Source organism: Salmo trutta, chromosome 3 (genome assembly GCF_901001165.1).
Source record: "Salmo trutta chromosome 3, fSalTru1.1, whole genome shotgun sequence".
In the NCBI taxonomy this organism is placed as follows: Eukaryota; Metazoa; Chordata; class Actinopteri; order Salmoniformes; family Salmonidae; genus Salmo; species Salmo trutta.
In genome coordinates, this window is record NC_042959.1 from 63048125 (window position 1) to 63066984 (window position 18860).

The window sequence follows — 18860 nt, forward strand, 5'->3', positions numbered from 1 at the left end:
ACCACAAAGACCAGGGATGTTTTCCAATGCCTTGCAAAGGTCACCTATTGCTAGGTGGGCTAAAAAAAGCAGAAATTGAATATCCCTTTGAGCATGGTGAAGTTATTCATTACAGTTTGGATGGTGTATCAATACACCCAGTCACTCACTACAAAGTTGCCAGAGAGGAAGTAAACCGCTCAGGAATTTCAGCATGATGCCAATCGTGACTTTTTAAAAACAGTTAAAGAGTTTAATGGCTGTGATAGAAGAAAAATGAGGATGGATCAACATTGTAGTTGAAAATAATCATGGCCTCTAAACCTTCAAGCTGCATACTGGACCCTATTCCAACTAAACTACTGAAAGAGCTGCTTTCTGTGCTTGGCCCTCCTATGTAGAACATAATAAACGTCTCTCTATCCACCGGATGTGTACCAAACTCACTAAAAGTGGCAGTAATAAAGCCTCTCTTGAAAAAGCCAAATCTTGACCCAGAAATTATAAAAAACTATCGGCCTATATCGAATCTTCCATTCCTCTCAAAATTTTAGAAAAAGCTGTTGCGCAGCAACTCACTGCCTTCCTGAAGACAAACAATGTACACGAAACGCTTCAGTCTGGTTTTGGTCCCCATCATAACATTGAGACTGCACTTGTGAAGGTGGTAAATGACCTTTTAATGACGTCAGACCGAGGTTCTGCGTCTGTCCTCGTGCTCCTAGATCTTAGTGCTGCTTTTGATACCATCAATCACCACATTCTTTTGGAGATTGGAAACCCAAATTGGTCTACATGGACAAGTTCTGGCCTGGTTTAGGTCTTATCTGTCAGAAAGATATCAGTTTGTCTCTGTGAATGGTTTGTCCTCTGACAAATCAACTGTAAATTTCGGTGTTCCTCAAGGTTCCGTTTTAGGACCACTATTGTTTTCACTATATATTTTACCTCCTGGGGATGTCATTCGAAAACATAATATTAAATTTCACTGCTATGCGGATGACACACAGCTGTACATTTCAATTAAACATGGTGAAGCTCCAAAATGTCTCAGACATAAGGAAGTGGATGGCTGCAAACTTTCTACTCTTAAACTCGGACAAAACAGAGATGCTTGTTCTAGGTCCCAAGAAACAAAGAGATCTTCTGTTGAATCTGACAATTAATCTGGATGGTTGTACAGTCGTCTCAAATAAAACTGTGAAGGACCTCGGCGTTACTCTGGACCCTGATCTCTCTTTTGAAGAACATATCAAGACTGTTTCAAGGACAGCTTTTTTTCATCTACGTAACATTGCAAAAATCTGAAACTTTCTGTCCAAAAATGACGCAGAAAAATTAATCCATGCCTTTGTTACTTCTAGGTTGGACTACTGCAATGCTCTACTTTCCGGCTACCCGGATAAAGCACTAAATAAACTTCAGTTAGTGCTAAATACGGCTGCTAGAATCCTGACTAGAACCAAAAAATTCGATCATATTACTCCAGCGCTAGCCTCCCTACACTGGCTTCCTGTTAAGACAAGGGCTGATTTCAAGGTTTTACTGCTAACCTACAAAGCATTACATGGGCTTGCTCCTACCTATCTTTCCGATTTGGTGCTGCCGTACATAAGGTGAATGGAAAGGCTGGAGCAACGAACCGCCCTTGCTGTCTCTGCCTGGCCGGTTTCCCCTCTTTCCACTGGGATTCTCTGCCTCTACCCCTATTACGGGGCCTGAGTCACTGGCTTACTGATGTTCTTCCATGCCGTCCCTGGGAGGGGTGCGTCACTTGAGTGGGTTGAGTCACTGACGTGGTCTTCCTGTCTGGGTTGGTGCCCCCCCCCTTGGGCTGTGCCGTGGCGGAGATCTTTGTGGGCTATACTCGGCCTTGTCCCGGGATGGTATGTTGGTGGTTGGAGATATCCCTCCAGTGGTGTGGAGGCTGTGCTTTGGCAAAGTGTGGGGGGTTATATTCTACCTGTTTGGCCCTGTCCGGGGGTTTCATCAGATGGGGCAACAGTGTCTCCTGACCCCTCCTGTCTCAGCCTCCAGTATTTATGCTGCAGTAGCTTATGTGTCGGGGGGCTAGGGTCAGTCTGTCACATCTGGAATATTTCTCGTCTTTTCCGGTGTCCTGTGTGAATTTAAATATGCTCTCTCTAATTCTCTCTTTCTCTTTCTTTCTTTCTCTCTCTCTCTCGGAAGACCTGAGCCCTAGGACCATGCCACAGGACAACCTGGATTGATGACTCCTTGCTGTCCCCAGTTCACCTGGCCGTGCTGCTGCTCCAGTTCCAACTGTTCTGCCTGCAGCTATGGAACCCTGACCTGTTCACCGGACGTGCTACCTGTCCCAGACCTGTTGTCCCAGACCTGCTGGAACCCTGACCTATTCACCGGACGTGCTACCTGTCCCAGACCTGCTGTTTTCAACTCTCTAGAGACAGCAGGAGCGGTAGAGATACTCTCAAAGATCGGCTATGAAAAAGCCAACTGACACTTACTCTGTGTTACTGATTTGTTGCACCCTCGACAACTACTATGATTATTATTATTTGACAATGCTGGTCATTTATGAACATTTGAACATCTAGGCCATGTGCTGTTATAATCTCCACCCGGCACAGCCAGAAGAGGACTGGCCACCCCTCATAGCCTGGTTTCTCTCTAGGTTTTGGCCTTTCTAGGGAGTTTTTCCTAGCCACCGTGCTTCTACACCTGCATTGCTTGCTGTTTGGGGTTTTAGGCTGGGTTTCTGTACAGCACTTTGAGATATCAGCTGATGTAAGAAGGGCTATATAAATACATTTGATTTGTAGTTACTCCACAATACTAATTGACAGAGTGAAAAGTAGGAAGCCTGTGTATACCAAAAATTCTCCAAAACATGCATCCTGTTTGCAGTAAGGCACTAAAGTAAAACTGCAAAGAATTTGACTAAGAAATTAACTTTATGTCCTGAATACCAGTGGTGTAAAGTACTTAAGGAGTACTTTCAAGTTTTTTCCCCAGTATCTGTACTTCACTATTTATATTTTTGACAACTTTTACTTCACTACATTCCTAAAGAAGGTATACTTTTTACTCCATACATTTTACTCTATACATTCACACACTTATCAAGAGAATATCCCTGGTCATCCCTACTGTCTCTGATGGACTCACTAAACACAAATCCTTCATTTGTAAATTATATCTGAGGGGGAGAGTGTGCCCCTGGCTAGATGTAAAAAAAAAAAAAAAAAAAAGAAAACAAAAAAGAAAATTGTGCTGTCTGGTTTGCTTAATAAGGAATTTGCAATGATTTACAGTTTTACTTTTGATACTTAACTATATTTAAAACCAAATACTTTTAGACTATTACTCAATTAGTATTTTACTGGGTGACTGTCACTTGAGTCATTTTCTATTAAAAGGTATCTTTACTTTTACTCAAGTGAGCATCAAGAGCCTTTTAGCTACGCTTTCCTGGATATCCCTTAGATGTTCATTACTCTCATTTGCAATCTCCAAGTTGTTCCTTGTCTTTTCCTCTGAGGGAAGCCATGGTTGAGTCACTGTGCTTTACCAACTGATTGGTTTGTTGTTATACATAGATTACCAGGTACTTGGGGATATATTGACCTATCGATTTTATGGGCATAATTTAAACTCTGGTGTCTGGCTTCTATATATACAAACAGTTTTGTCTGTAAAAACACATCTACTCACTCCCCATGCGTCCTATCGGTACCCTCCTATGGCGTAAATTCCAAGGAAAACTAACTGAAACTAGACAATTTTTTGGGGAGAAACATGTTCCTGAGAGTAAAGGTCAACTTCTTCATAACTGGAGAAAAAACCCACTACAAAAGCACAAGATGGGAAACTTTGTTATTATATACAGTTGAAGTCAGAAGTTTACATACACCTTAGCCAAATAGCTTCCCACAATAAGTTGGATGAAGTTTGGCCCATTCCTCCTGACAGAGCTGGCGTAACTGAGTCAGGTTCGTAGGCCTCCTTGCTCGCACACGCTTTTTCAGTTCTGCCCACAAATTTTCTATAGGATTGAGGTCAGGGCTTTGTGATGGCCACTCCAATACCTTCACTTTGTTGTCCTTAAGCCATTTTGCCACAACTTTGGAATTATGCTTGGGGTCATTGTCCATTTGGAAGACCCATTTGCGACCAAGCTTTAACTTCCTGACTGATGTCTTGAGATGTTGTTTCAATATATCCACATTTTCCTTCCACATAATGCCATCTATTTTGTGAAGTGCACCAGTCCCTCCTACAGCAAAGCACCCCCACAACATGCTGCCACCCCCGTGCTTCACGGTTGGGATGGTGTTCTTCGGCTTGCAAGCCTCCCCCTTTTTCCTCAATACACAACATTTCAACTGGATTCAGCTGGTCAGTCTGTCATGGAAATAGCAGGTGTGTCTAATGTTTTGTACACTCAGTGTATGCTCTCTATTGTGAAAGCGGGGATGCAAACTGTTGAGGGCCAAAAAAGGTGACAGACATTCTTTGCACAGAAACATACAAAAAAAACTACGTAAACTGCAAGAAAATGTGCCTATTTTCAGAGTGGGGTTGTCACCATACCAACACTTTACTAAGGATGTGCTACCAGACCAAGTATCATAATACAGAGCAATATGTATCCACTTCCCTTGCACTGCGAGCAGCTCCAATAATTAAACAAATGTAACAGAAACCACATCACTGTCTGCACACCCCAGCTCGCCATCACGGCTAAATAGCATTTTAAAAGTGATAGAGATGTGCAGAAAGAACAGATGGAGAGAGGCCGCTGAGCAGGCTAACGGCTGGTTAGTGGGACGCAGCTGGCTGCTCACAGCTGTCACACGTGATACTGGATGAAGCACTCGTTCTGATCTGACATACCTGACATCCCGATCTAAACCCTGGTATTCTATTTGTAGGACGCAGAGGGTCGGGATCACACAGGGAGAAGATCTGTTGGGGCCTCGACGTTATAACTCAATGAGTGATACACTACATATAATGCACTTTTTGTCAGATCTACATGACTCACGTGGATGACCTTCTTCATTCTGAGATAAAAAGGCAAATAACACGGAAAAGTGACAAGTTTGCATCCTTGTGAAAGGTACTGCTGAGCATGGGAGCCTGTTACACAGCAGAATAAGTTGGGCGTAACACTGGAAAACCCACCTGTCAGGTCCTCACACTTGGCATGGACCCAGTGGTTACAGGTGGCACACTGCATCATCTGACTGTCGTAGTCACTGTCCTCATAGCACTTGAAGCAGATCGGACAGTAGTTGCCTTTAGAAAGAGATATCGTCAATATCCTGCCATTCCCATATAAACAGTGAAATCAAATAAATGAACTTGTCTAATCATGTTTTAACATTTGTGTTTGCAGATCGACTTCCCCAAAGCGCTCACGTCGTCTCACCTTGGTCGTGGAGCTTGGTGCAGTCTGGACAGAGTCCTTTATCGTGGTTCCACTCGGTGTCCCAACTCTTCCCTGGTGTAACCCCACAGCTTTTACACCTGATGCACGTCATACACACCCAGGCCTTCCTCCTCCTGTTGGGTTTGGGGTAGTTAGGCCCCAGGCATGAAGGGTGATAACAGTTCTGACATCTGTCACACTCCAGCAGAGGCTGAGGAACACCAGAGAGATACAGTATTACAGTTACACATAGATTGGTGGCAATACTGATGTCACAGTTTTTTCCTGATCAGTAACAACCAAAGATGGTGGATATATGAAGATAGTTCGTACTCAGGCCGTTAACAATTGAACAAAATGTCAGTTTTGGTCTACTTAAGTGTCTCTCCCATAGACATCAATAGCAGCTAGATCTGGTCTACTCAGTTCATTGACTCTCATTGAACCAGAAAATAAACAGAGTGCAGTGTCTCACTTCCTCTTCAGTCTATGGGTTAACTATAGACCCTAGATACAGCCTAAAAACTAGTGACCAGGTGGTTAAGTCCTCAGGTGTGACTGGAGTGACTGGGGCCTTGTGTGGACCCATACCTTGGAGTGCTTGTTTTTTCTGCCACATATATGGCAGCACTTGCAGCGGCGACAGCACCAGTTCTCCTTGTTCTCCTCAGAGGGCCGTTCCGTTGGCTCAAGGCAAAACCGGTGGAAGGGCTCACAGCACACCTGGCAGTACAGCATTTGCTAGAATAGGAACAGACAACGGTCTGCAGGTTTAAGACTTTCCAATGTGGATTCAAAAGATCCATCATGGCCATACATTGACAAAAACATCCTATATGTCAAAACATACTATAGAAAATAGCAGTGTTGAAAACAGACATTCCTCCAATGGGACATTGGAATAACAGAGCCATGTTGTGAGCCTTTACCTCTTGTTGTCCTTTACTGGCACACAGCAGGCAGACACAGGGGGGCATGATGGGCACAGAGGTCAGGATACTCAGGCCTCCCATCATCCACACGTTCTGGAGGTTACAGTCCTCCTGCATGGCAGACAGGGGAGGCTTAGACACAGCTTTCAGCTCTCATACTGAGGCCCGCAGGACAGAGTCAGACACAGGAGTGGGAGATACAGAGATGGGAAACAGCCTTTTGGACTCATGATGTAGAAGAACACTGACATCCAGTGGATAGATAAGGGTATTACAGAACTAAACCAAAGACAAAACCTGATGATGACCATGGCTAATTTAACCATGGTTATAAATGGAGTAGTTTGGGTCCTGGATGCTGATGGGCTGAAACAGCATTCTTGCTGTGTATTTTGCATACAATATAGCACGGGTATGACACAAAACAACTTATTTACTGTTATATTTATGTTGGTAACAGTTTATAATAGCAATAAGGCACCTCAGGGATTTCTGGTATATTGGCCATTATAAACTGGGTGGTTCAAGCCCTGAATGCTGAATGGCTGACAGCCATGGTATATCACACCGTATACCACGGGTGTGACAAAACACTTAATTTTTACTGCTCTAAATCCATTGGTAAACAGTTTATAATAGCAATAAGGCACCTCAGGGGTTTGTGATATATGGTCAATATACCACGACTAAGGGTTGTGTCCAGGCACTCCGTGTTGCGTCGTGCTTAAGAACAGCCCTTGGCCGTGGTATAATGGCCATATACCACACTCCCTCGGGCCTTACTGCTGAAATATACCACACCTTCTCAGCTTTATTGCTTAATTATAATTCAAGGCTCAAGTTCAGTTGTTTAAATCAATGCACTTGTGCTGGGCCTATATCTTTCTGGATTTGCTCGACAAGCAAAATCAGTAGCTGACTGGTAAATGAGATCTCTAAAACCACAGCTACAAGAGTCAGGGAAAAGCATCCGACCTTGAAGTCCACGCCGATCTTGTGCGTAGGCTCGGAGGGCTCCCTCTCCCTTTGGTCGAATCCATTGGCTAGGGCGGCCAGGACGCTGGGTGGCGTCTGTTCCAGAGGATTCTGGGAAAAATACGACGGAGGATGAAAACGGGCTCGTCCCCACCCCTCCTCCACCAACATCCTTCCCCTCTCACCCCCTACCCTTGCCCACACCGGGATGGCCCCAGTGTGGGATAGCAGGCGCCAGGGGTGGGGGGACCCCTGGTCCTCGGGGTAGGAGGATAGCTCCAGGTCTGACTGTGGGGGGGACTGCGTCATCTGCAGCAGTAGCTGCTCCGCCGACAGCCCCTCTGACTCTCTCTCTCCCTGGTGGACATCGTCCAGCCAGCTGTAGACACCACCACTCCATGGGCCTGTCCGCCTTTGCTGTGCCTGTGAAGGGTGGGACTGCTGAGGCCAAAGCAAAAGAGCACCAGCATTATTGCAACGAGCACCTAAGCAAGCAGAAGCTTAACTCAGAATGAGAGGAGAGAGAAGGAAGAGAGGACAGGGAATCCCACCATAAGGTGCAGCAGAGAGAAGACGAAGTGATTGGAGAGAGAGAGAGATTGGAGAGAGAGATAGATGGGGGTTGTGGAGATCCTTTGTGTTATACACCTAGGAGACCCAGAAACTGTCAATTCATGCACCGCCTGCTCAGTGGCATCAGAGCAGCAGCAGCTCTGTTGTGATTCTTTACCTTGTCAGTTTTACGGCGACCAGGAGGGACTCGGTGGTGCAGCCTGCGATGTCTCACACCGTCGTCCGACAGGTCTCCCAGGAATCCATCCAGAGAGACAAAGTCTGAAGACGAAAAGGAACCATTGCAGCGGTCATTAGACATACAGCGTTAATACTTCAGAGTTAACGCATTACCTCACAGCTTTGAACGGGATCTTCTAGAACAGTGGTTCCCAAACCTTTTATAGTCCCGTACCCCTTCAAACATTCAACCTCCAGCTGCACCAGGGTCAGCGCACTCTCAAATATAGTTTTTTGCCATCATTGTAAGCCTGCCACACACACAAACACTATACATTTATTAAACATAAGAATCAGTGTGAGTTGTTGTCACAACCCGGCTTGTGGGAAGTGACAAAGAGCTCTTATAGGACCAGGGCACAAATAATAATATAATAATATTTGCTCTTTATTTAGCAATCTTACATATAAAACTTTATTTGTTCATCGAAAATTGTGAATAACTCACCACAGGTTAATGAGGAGGGTGTGCTTGAAAGGATGCACATAACTCTGCAATGTTGGGTTGCATTGGAGAGTCTCAATCTTAAATCATTTTACACACATAGTCTGTGCCTGTATTTAGTTTTCATGCTACTGAGGGCCGAGAATCTACTCTCACATAGGTACATGGTTGCAAAGGTCATCAGTGTCTTAACAGCGGGATTTGCCAAGGCAAGATAATCTGAGCACAGCCCAATCCAGAAATTTGGCAGTGGCTTCTGATTAAATTCAATTTTCTCTTGTTCAGATATCGATAAGTGGGCGTGAAAGGGATAACGAATCCAGTTGTTTGTGTCATCCATTTCGGGAAAGTATCTGCGTAATTGCACACCCAACTCACTCAGGTGCTTCACTATATCACATTTAACATTGTCCATAAATTTGGGTTAATTTGCACATAAAAAAAATCCTACAATGATGGAAAGACCTGTGTGTTGTCCTTGTTAATGCAGACAGAGAAGAGCTCCAACTTCTTAATCATAGCCCCAATTTTGTCCCACACAGTGAATATAGTTGCGGAGAGTCCCTGTAATCCTAGATTCAGATCATTCAGGCGAGAAAAAACATCAACCAGATAGGCCAGTCGTGTGAAAAACTCCTCATGCAAGCGGTATATACAAGTGAAAATGATGGTCAGTAAAGAGAATCGCACTTCTGTGTGTGGTTAAAGCATTACATGGTCGCTGCCCATATCATTGCATAGCGCAGAAAATACATGAGAGTTCAGGGGCCTTGCTTTAAAATGTAACCATTTTCACTGTAGTGTCCAAAACGTCTTTCAAGCCGTCAGGCATTCCCTTGGCAGCAAGAGCCTCTTGGTGTATGTTGCAGGGCACCCAAGTGGCGTCGGAAGCAACTGCTTGCACATGCGTTACCACTCCACTATGTCTCCCTGTCATGGCTTTTGCGCCATCAGTACAGATAACACATCGTGACCACCAAAGTCCATTTGACAAGGCCCAGCTTTGTCACAAAGCTGTCCAGTACTTTAAAAATATCCTCTCCTGTTGTCCTGGTTTGCAGAAGAGGATGTCTTCCCCCATAAACGTAACGGACCTATACCAGGAGCTGTGCCAGGCCCACCACGTCTGTTGACTCATCCAGCTGTAACATATATAATTCACTGGCTTGTATGCGAATCAGTAATTGTTTCGAAACATCTCCTGCCATGTCACTGTTGCGTCGTGAAACAGTGTTGTTTGATGAAGTCACTGTCTGTATAGTTTACTTGGCCTTTTCCCCCAGCCATATCCACGTCAGCAGGAAGAATTCAGTCCTCCACAATAGCATGGGGCTTGCCTGTCCTAGCCACTCGGTAGCTCACCATATAAGATGCTTCTAGCCCCTTCTTATTAATGGCATCTGTTGCTTTTATACATGTCTTACTACTCAAAAGTCATCTTAATTCTCGCTCAAAAAACTCCTTTGGCTTATAATTCAAATTGGCATGTTTTGTTTCTAAATGTCTGTACAAGAGTGAAGGTTTCATTGAGTTGTGAGATAGTACTTTTACACATATAACACACTGTGGCTGAGGAAAGGCACTACTCCCAATGTAAGTGAACCCCAAATCAATGTAGTTGTCATCATATTTGCGCCTCTTCGATGGTTCAACGTCCCTGTCTGTTGTTCAGTGCTTTCCCAGGTAAGGGGGCAGTAGCTCTTCGGCTGCATCAGATTCACAACTGTCAGTGTCCATGATAGCTGGGCTAACAACAAATGTAGAATTACTGATGCTAGCATTGGACGTGCTCGTGGAAGCAGAACAATGTGTCGTTGACTGGTGCAGGTGTAGTACTACTGGTAATAGCGGTACTACCTGTAGAGCTGGTATGTGTCTCTATGGACGCGGGCCTTACTAAATGGACTGCTGGAAAATGTGAAGAAAAAACTATTTTTTTTTTTTTATTTAAAAATGTGAATCACATTTTTATTTGGCGTACCCCCGACGGCATTGCGCGTACCCCAGTTTGGGAATACCTGTTCTAGAAGATCTGAAGATATTAAATAAACAGAGGAAAATCCCTTTGTATGATCACTTCTCAATAATGTTACATTACTACCTTGGCTGCGTGGGCCGGGGCCTCTCCTCCGGCCAGGGGAGGCAGAGTTGGAGCCCACAGTGATCTCCAGGTCAGAGTCATAGTCCAGCAGGTCAAAGTAGGAGCGAGGCTTCACACAGCGCCTCGGTTGCTTCCTCACAGATGGGCTCTGGCTGTCCCCCACCTCCATCCCATCAACTTCCTCATTGCTAGACTGAACCACGCTGAGGAAGTGCCGGCTGCGCTTACCAGGACCTCTAGGAAACTTGCCACTCAGACGACGTGCCTTTCTGTCTTCAATCTGATCGCATCTTTTATATCTTTTGGAGAGAGAAATACATTTGTCATTTAGTTGTCTATTCAGTCTATATAATTCAATAGCATATATGTGAGTTGGTCACCTTTGCAATTCTGATGAGCAGTACACTTACATGCAGCACTGTCGCTTCGTATTGGGTCCTCCAAATTTGGGTTTGTCTAGGCAGTTCATGCAGTCGCCACAGTCCTCCTCGTGGTTGCAGCCCTTGCAGATCCCACATCTCCGAGAGCGGAGCCCGAACGGTCCAGGGCTCTTTTGTTTAGCAAAACCTGCTCCCGACTTCCTGACCTTGGTAACCTTCTGGTCCGGCAGCCCAGGGCTGTCTGGCCCAGAGGGAGACCGACCACCTGCAATAGGTAAGGTATATAATTATGATATCTTTCATATGAAAGTCAAAGAAAGTTGTGGGGAAAGACAAGAACGCATGATGTCACTTAAAAATGTTTGTTGAGAGATTTGCATTGATAATCAGTTTTGAAAGCTTGATGCTCTACCTTGGTTCTTGCCAGAGGGGGATATGCCAGTTCTCTCATGCAGTGGCAGAGCACTGAGTCTGGGGATCATGTCATCGGGCACCAGCGCACGAGGCTGGCCCAGCACCACAGCTGCTGCACGGCACACGTGTTTGATGCGTGGACCCCCCGCTCTGCGGAACTCCTGGTAACAAGGAGAGAGGGGGGACAGGGAGGGATGCTGTTATGACACATTCTTTTATCACAATAAAAAATGTATTTATGACCAGAATAGGTGGGTCTTAGTGAGGAAGAAACAACATACTGATACTTTATTGAGTAAGAGAAAGAGACAAAGTTGCATTCAGACACATTGAAAAGCAAGAGACACTGAACATAAAATATGCAGAGAACAGCACAGACCAGGATTGTGTTTATATGCCCATACCTGTGACAGTGGAGGGTCAGTCATGTTTGAGGCAGCAGGCTCAAGCTGCTCTTTCGGTTTCCTCCTTTGTCTCTTCCCTGCTGCATCTCTGGAGCCAGCAGGCCCTGATAGAAGCTGCAGGTAACATGTTTCATCACTATGGGCTTACACAGGAAGCTCTCCAGAGATATCACAATATTGATGTTAATGAATATCATCCTATTTAATGACAATGAAGGGAAACATAAAGCATATTCTGTATCAGAAAAAAGTCCCATCATGCATGTTGTTTACTGCAAAAAAATAACTGTCTGCATGCCAATTTTAAAGTGTATTCTTTTTATGAGTGAGACAATTATTACCCCTGAGGACTTGAGTTGTTTCTGCTGGTCGATCTTGTTGAGCTGGACCTTGGCTTTCTTGAGCAGATTGAACATCCTCTTATTGGCCCCTGTGAGGCAAACTCTCTGGGTGGCTCCTTTCTCCTCAGCAGTAGCACGGTCAGCCTCAGCGATCATGTCCAGATGCAGTTCCTGTGGCTCAAGCTTTCCTGCTTCTGGGACAGAGAATGTCCAAAAGTATGTCACTTTACTTTCCAGGGTAGTTTAAGCTTTGAAAACATACTCAGAGACATTAAACCAAGTAACATACAAATAAACAAAAATACCAGGTTTACATAATGCGCAGTTATTTATCAAGCAAGCTAATGTTGAACAACTATACGCATTAATTGATTGCTCTTCTCTTACCTGCAATAACATTTTCAGCATTTGTTTTGTCTTCCTCTGTCAACTCCTCATGTTCTCCATATTGAAATGTTAAGAACTTTGAATTCATAGTCCGAACACACACAGAGACTTTTCTCACAACACCAGGGCTATCAAGGTCCTCAATCTTGAGTTTGGATTTGCCTTGCTTTGATTTGGGTTTGCTTGGAGCTGTGATTGTGGGACGTTTCTTTAGACAGATGCTCTTGACTTCATCATCCAGACCTTCCGCTAGCATATGAACAGAAGATTGAAGAGTATTGCAAACACCATCTGTCATCATGTTTTTTCTTCTCCTTTTGGGAAGTCCTGGTTGCAGCTTCTTCAGTCGCTTGTACATATTTAGGTGAGATGTTTGCTTGTTGAACTTGTAGGACCTTTTCTTTTTCTGAACCTCCTGGGGATTGGTTGATGGGTCAGAAGCAATTTGGAATTCTTTGGATAAAAGTAAAGTCTCATACTCGCTCTGAAGAGTTTTGTCCAGCGTATATACTTCCTCGCCAGACTCTCCTGGCACATGCCATTTGAAACTGGGATTCCTCAAAAGGGACCTCCTCTTTCCAAACTGCTTTCCGGAGGATAAGCCATCACTCACGTCAGTGGTTTCCTGTTCGAGTTCCTGAGTTGAGAACAAATCGACATCCAACTGCGCCTCATTCAGAAATTCTTCATCGTCGATAGGCAGATCAGGAGTAAGCTCTCTACCTGTGCCATCTTCTCGTTTCCTTCCAGTGCGTGGGTGTAAGCCGAATAGTTGGCCTTTCTTCGGGGAGTTTCTACGAGGCAAAACAGACATGCCAGCATCATCCATAAACCTCTGTGGTGTCTTGATCACCCGTGAGGACCGGGCACTGACAACAGGCATGATGAAGTGCTTTATGTTTTTAAGGTACTTTGATTTACCATGCTGGTCATCAAAAGTATCAGACTGTGGTTCATCATCCACAGTGTCTTGTATATCCTGCTCCTCCAAAATTTGCTGGTTGAGATCCATTTCTACCTGCTTAGATAGAGTGTTAGGCCTGGCTCTTGGTCTTTTGGTACCAAGGAACTGAAGGCTTGAATTGGGGACCTTTTTCCTTCTGTACTTGGTCTTGAGGATGCCAATGAGTTTAGAGCTTGCCGGTGTGGAAGCAGCCTCTGGGGAGGAAACTTCCTTTAGGTCTACCTCTTCAACAGCTTCAGATACCTTACTTTCAGGTGATTTACTCTCATCACTCATTCTCCCTCTTGGCCTCTGCCTTTGTTTCTGCCTCTGTCCAATCAAGGCTCTTCGCTTATTTTTGCCATGTTTGAACAGACTTCTATGACGGCGTGGTTCTGTCTTTTCAATAACAGAGGGCTCCAAAAGCAGCACCTTTCCACTCCCTATTGGCTGGGTCTCTGGCTCCGCCTTTACCTCTGGTTGAGTGTCAGCCGAAGTCACAGGTTCAGATTGGGCTAATTCTATGTTTGGAGTTTCAGATGTTGGCTTCTTTGACTTCTTTCTAATTGAAAGGCTAGAAGTTCTTCTCCTAGGTTTAGAGACAAGAGCCAATGTGGAGATCTCCTCTGTCTGTAGTTCAGATCGGGCCATCTCTTTGTTTGGAGTTTCAGATGATGTTGGTTTCTTTGACTTCTTTCTAATTGAAAGGCTAGAACTTCTTCTCCTTCTAGATTTAGAGACAACAGACAATGTGGAAATCTCCTCTGTCTGCTGTTCAGATCGGGCCGTCTCGGTGGTTGGAGTTTCAGATCTTGGTGTCTTTGACTTCTTTCTTATGGAAAGGCTAGAAGTTCTTCTTCTAGGTTTAGAGACAACAGACAACGTGGAGACCTCCTCTGTCTGTGGTTCAGATGGGGCCATCTCGGTGTTCGGAGTTTCAGATGATGTTGGTGTCTTTGACTTCTTTCTAATTGAAAGGCTAGAATTTATTCTCCTCCTAGATTTAGAGACAACAGACAATGTGGTGATCTCCTCTGTCTGCTGTTCAGATCGGGCCGTCTCAGTGGTTGGAGTTTCAGATGTTGGCGTCTTTGACTTCTTTCTTATTGAAAGGCTAGATGTTCTTCTCCTAGGTTTAGAGACAACAGACAACGTGGAGGCCTCCTCTGCCTGTGGTTCAGATGGGGCCATCTCGGTGTTGGGAGTTTCAGATGACGTTGGTGTCTTTGACTTCTTTCTAATTGAAAGGATAGAATTTATTCTCCTCCTAGATTTAGAGACAGACAACGTGGAGACCTCCTCCCTCTGCTGTTCAGATGGGGCCATCTCTGTGTTTGCAGTTTCAGATGGCATCTTTCTTGACTTCTTTCTAATTGAAAGGTTAGAATTTCTTCTCCTAGGTTTAGAGACAACAGACAATGTGGAGACCTTCTCTGTCTGTGGTTCAGATGGGGCTAACTCTGTGTTTGGAGTTTCAGTTGGTTCAGGTAACATCTGTGTCTTCCCTGGCCTCTTTCTAACTGAAACACTCAAACTTCTCCTCCTTCTAGGTTTATAAACAGACAATGTGGAAACCTCAGTCTTCAAAACCTCATTGGTCTGTGGTTCTGCTTCACTGGCAGGTTCATCAGATGGATGTTCCACATTTGGACTTGTTTGAAGCTTGTGTTTGTGGGTTGTCCAGGGTTTATGACTTCCACGCTTCTTCCGTGGTGTAGACATCTTCGCCAGTCTTCTCCTCCTTGCTTTGGGAGTTGGCACAGCATTTGTGTCTGATAAAGAAATTTCTTCCTCCAGAATTTCACTTGAATCTTTTGTGATTACCAGTATCTTTTTTTCATCAGCCGCAGGAGTAGTTTGATGGATCAAGAATGATGGTTTTGAGCGTTTAGGTTTACCGGGTGAGGAGACCTTTTTTATCTGAAGGGGTGGAACAACCTTTGCCACAGTATCACCACATTCAGTTTGAGTGGCCTCCTCTGGATGTGGTTGCGTTACCTGTCCCACTTCAACAGGAAGAGAAGACTTTTCCTCAAGAGACGAAGTCTCCTTAGTCTTCTTCTTGGAAGACTTCTCATTATGTGTGTGCTCAGCATCTCTGGAAGTAGTACAACTCGTGGCCTCTTTCTCTTCAGGGTTCTCAACACTCTTGATCACACTGGGTTCAAAAAGAGAGGCATTGTCTAATTCAGTGGTATTCCGCTGCTTCTCTGTTCCTTTGACAGTATTTCCAGAGCCCTGCACTTGGGTGTCCTTTCTTTTCCCCTTAACCAATGTAAGTGTCCACACAAACTTGCTTCGTTTCTTCTTACGAGAGGAGCCCTTACTGTCAGACCGAGATGAGCCTTCCAATTTGGGGTTTCTGATTTTAATCAGCTTAAAACTTGGAATCCCGATTATGTCATCGTCATTTTTAAAAGCCAGACCGTCATTGGATTCAACAATTGGCTTTTCAGGTTCTGTGGCTAACGGAACATGGATTTCTGTGACAATCTTCTCTTCTTGATGTGCTTTGCTTTGTTTACGCCTACTCTTTCTGGATGGTGGTTTGGCTTCCTCTATTCTTGAAACCTCTAACAATGACTCTGCCAGACATACTTTGTCATTGCTCTGGTTTTTTAATTCTGTTACAAGGCCTTCATGTGTTTCGGAGGGTGGATTAGTAGTTCTATTTCTTCTCCGGATCACCAGTTTATTGACTTCAGTGCTTACCTCTGTGGTTCTTTCTTTCCGTTTGAATTTCTTAATGTCAGTTTTTGGCTCCGCATTTCCACTTTCCAGCGCAATGTCCTGTTTGCCTGTTGATTTTCTACCCCCCTCTGATTTTTGGTCATCAACGTCCCCAACTTTGGCCCCCCTTTGAACACACGGTTCAGTGTTCTTGGAGGCAGATCTACCACGCCTCCTTGCCGGTATGGCTCCTCCGCCTCCCTCATCCTCAGTGCCATTCAGATGCTGTGCCTCATCAGCTTGTGTCTCGGTCTTTAATTTGACATGGGCACTGGAGATCAGGTCACCTTTAACGTCATTAGCCTTTGATTGAAAATGTAATCCTTTTACCTTCAGCTTCTCCACAGATTTTAGACGTCCTCCCTTTTCCTTTCTCACCGTCTTCTTGGCCACCAACTTGATGGTAATCCTTGGAGTTAAAGCTGCCCCGTTCTTCGCAGGACGCCTCTCCTTTGCTGGGTTTGAGTGCTTGTTTTTTAAACCCTTCCTACCATCCTTGGAAGGCACTGCATCTGGAGGAATTGCACAATGGATTTCTTGTGAAGATTGTGCATCTTCTTCAGGAGTCGGAGACGCATCTGTCTCCTTTGGGGTGACTACAAGGCGTGGCTTCTCTCGTATCCTTTTTGATTTTGTTTGGACAGGATCACCTTATGGAGGAAAATAACAAATGAGAGAGGAAATTACTATCTAAGCTGATATACAATGGCTTCAGAAAGAATAAATACCCCTTGTCTTATTCCACATTGTGTTACAGCCAGAATTCAAAATGGTTCAAAATGAAATTTCTCACCCATCTACACACAATACCCCATAATGACGAAGTGAAAACACAAAACAATAAAGGTTTGCTAATTTATTGCAAATGAAATACACAAATCTAATTTACATATATAATTAACTCAGGGGTGCGAATAGTTGTCAGAATCACCTTTGGCAGCAATTACAGCTGTGAGTCTTTATGGGTAAGTCTCAAAGAGCATTGCACCACTGGATTGTACAATATTTGCACATTACTCTTTTTAAAATTCTTCAAGCTAGTTGCTGATCATAGCTAGACGTCCATTTTCAATTCTTGCCATAGATTTTCAAGCAGATTTAAAGGATAAACTGTAACTAGGCCTCTCAGTAACCTTCAATGTCGTCTTCGTACGCAACTCCGGTATATACTTGCAGTGGTGAAAAAAGTACCCAATATACCTTAACAGAAAATGACTCAAGTAATAGTGAAAGTCACCCAGTAAAATACCAGTCTAAAAGTATTGGGTTTTAAATACACTTAAGTATCAAAAGTAAATGTATAAATACATTTCAAACTCCTTATATTAAGCAAACCAGATCACCATTTTTTTTCTTTTTCTGGATAGACAGGGGCACACTCCAACACTTACACATAATTTACAAATGAAGCGCTTTGTGTTTAGTGAATCCTCCAGATCAGAGGAGGTAGGGATGACCAGGGATGTTCTCTTGATAAGTGTGCGAATTAGACCCTTTTCCAGGAATTTTGAGTGTCATAGAAAATGGAGTAAAAAGTACATTATTTTCTTTATGAATGTATTGAAGTAAAAGTAGTCAAAAATATAAATAGTAAAGTCAAGCCCAAAACAAACTACTTAAGAAAAAATACTTTCAAGTACTAAAGTACTTTACACCACTGTATGTACGTACGTACGTACAGTTGAAGTCGGATGTTTACATAAACCTTAGCCAAGTACATTTAAACTGTTTCACAATTCCTGACATTTATTACTAATAAAAATTATATAATAATAGTAGCGAGAATGATTTATTTCAGCTTTTATTTATTTCATCACATTCCCAGTGGGTCAGAAGTTTACATACACACAATTAGTATTTGGTAGCATTGCCTTTAAATTGTTTAACTTGGGTCAAACGTTCCGGGTAGCCTTCCACAAGCTTCCCACAATAAGTTGGGTGAATTTTGGCCCATTCCTCCTGACAGAGCTGGTGTAACTGAGTCAGGTTTGTAGGCCTCCTTGCTCACACAAGCTTTTTCCAGTTCTGCCCACAAATTTTCTATAGGATTGAGGTCAGGGCTTTGTGCTAGCCACTGCAATACCCTGACTTTGTTGTCCTTAAGCCATTTTGCCACAACTTTGGAAGCATGCTTGGGGTCATTGTCCATTTGGAAGACCCATTTGCAACCAAGCTTTAACTTCCTGTTTTGAGATGTTGCTTCAATATATCCACATAATTTTCCTCCCTCATGATGCCATCTATTTTGTGAAGTGCACCAGTCCCTCCTGCAGCAAGGCACCCCCACAACATGAAGCTGCCACCCCCGTGCTTCACGGATGGGATGGTGTTCTTCGGCTTGCAAGCCTCCCCCTTTTTCCTCCGAACATAACGAGGGTCATTATGGCCAGTTCTATTTTTGTTTCATCAGACCAGAGAACATTCTCCAAAAAGTACGATCTTTGTCCCCATGTGCAGTTGCAAAACGTAGTCTGGCTTTTTTATGGCAGTTTTGGAGCAGTATGTCGATAAAGGACTCGTTTCACTGCGGATATAGATACTTTTGAACAAGGTCCTTTGCTGTTGTTCTGGGATTTACACTTTTCGCACCAAAGTACGCTCATCTCTAGGAGACAGAATGC

The 18860-nt window shown here is 44.0% G+C and overlaps 1 protein-coding gene across 2 annotated transcripts in view; it reads right to left on the reverse strand.

Annotated features, from left to right (window-relative positions):
- LOC115164151 (histone-lysine N-methyltransferase 2A) overlaps nucleotides 1-18860 on the reverse strand; it is a 54203-nt gene that overhangs the window by 23899 nt on the left and 11444 nt on the right. For both annotated transcript variants that reach the window (XM_029716373.1, XM_029716363.1), the window contains exons 3-14: nucleotides 12567-16889; nucleotides 12180-12373; nucleotides 11839-11952; nucleotides 11433-11595; nucleotides 11051-11285; nucleotides 10641-10939; nucleotides 8033-8136; nucleotides 7303-7413; nucleotides 6325-6438; nucleotides 5987-6136; nucleotides 5396-5606; nucleotides 5149-5262 (exon numbers count right to left, since the gene is read on the reverse strand). In XM_029716373.1, coding sequence (XP_029572233.1) covers nucleotides 5149-5262; nucleotides 5396-5606; nucleotides 5987-6136; nucleotides 6325-6438; nucleotides 7303-7413; nucleotides 8033-8136; nucleotides 10641-10939; nucleotides 11051-11285; nucleotides 11433-11595; nucleotides 11839-11952; nucleotides 12180-12373; nucleotides 12567-16889 — 6132 coding nt within the window. The remainder of the gene's footprint in view (nucleotides 1-5148; nucleotides 5263-5395; nucleotides 5607-5986; nucleotides 6137-6324; nucleotides 6439-7302; nucleotides 7414-8032; nucleotides 8137-10640; nucleotides 10940-11050; nucleotides 11286-11432; nucleotides 11596-11838; nucleotides 11953-12179; nucleotides 12374-12566; nucleotides 16890-18860) is intronic.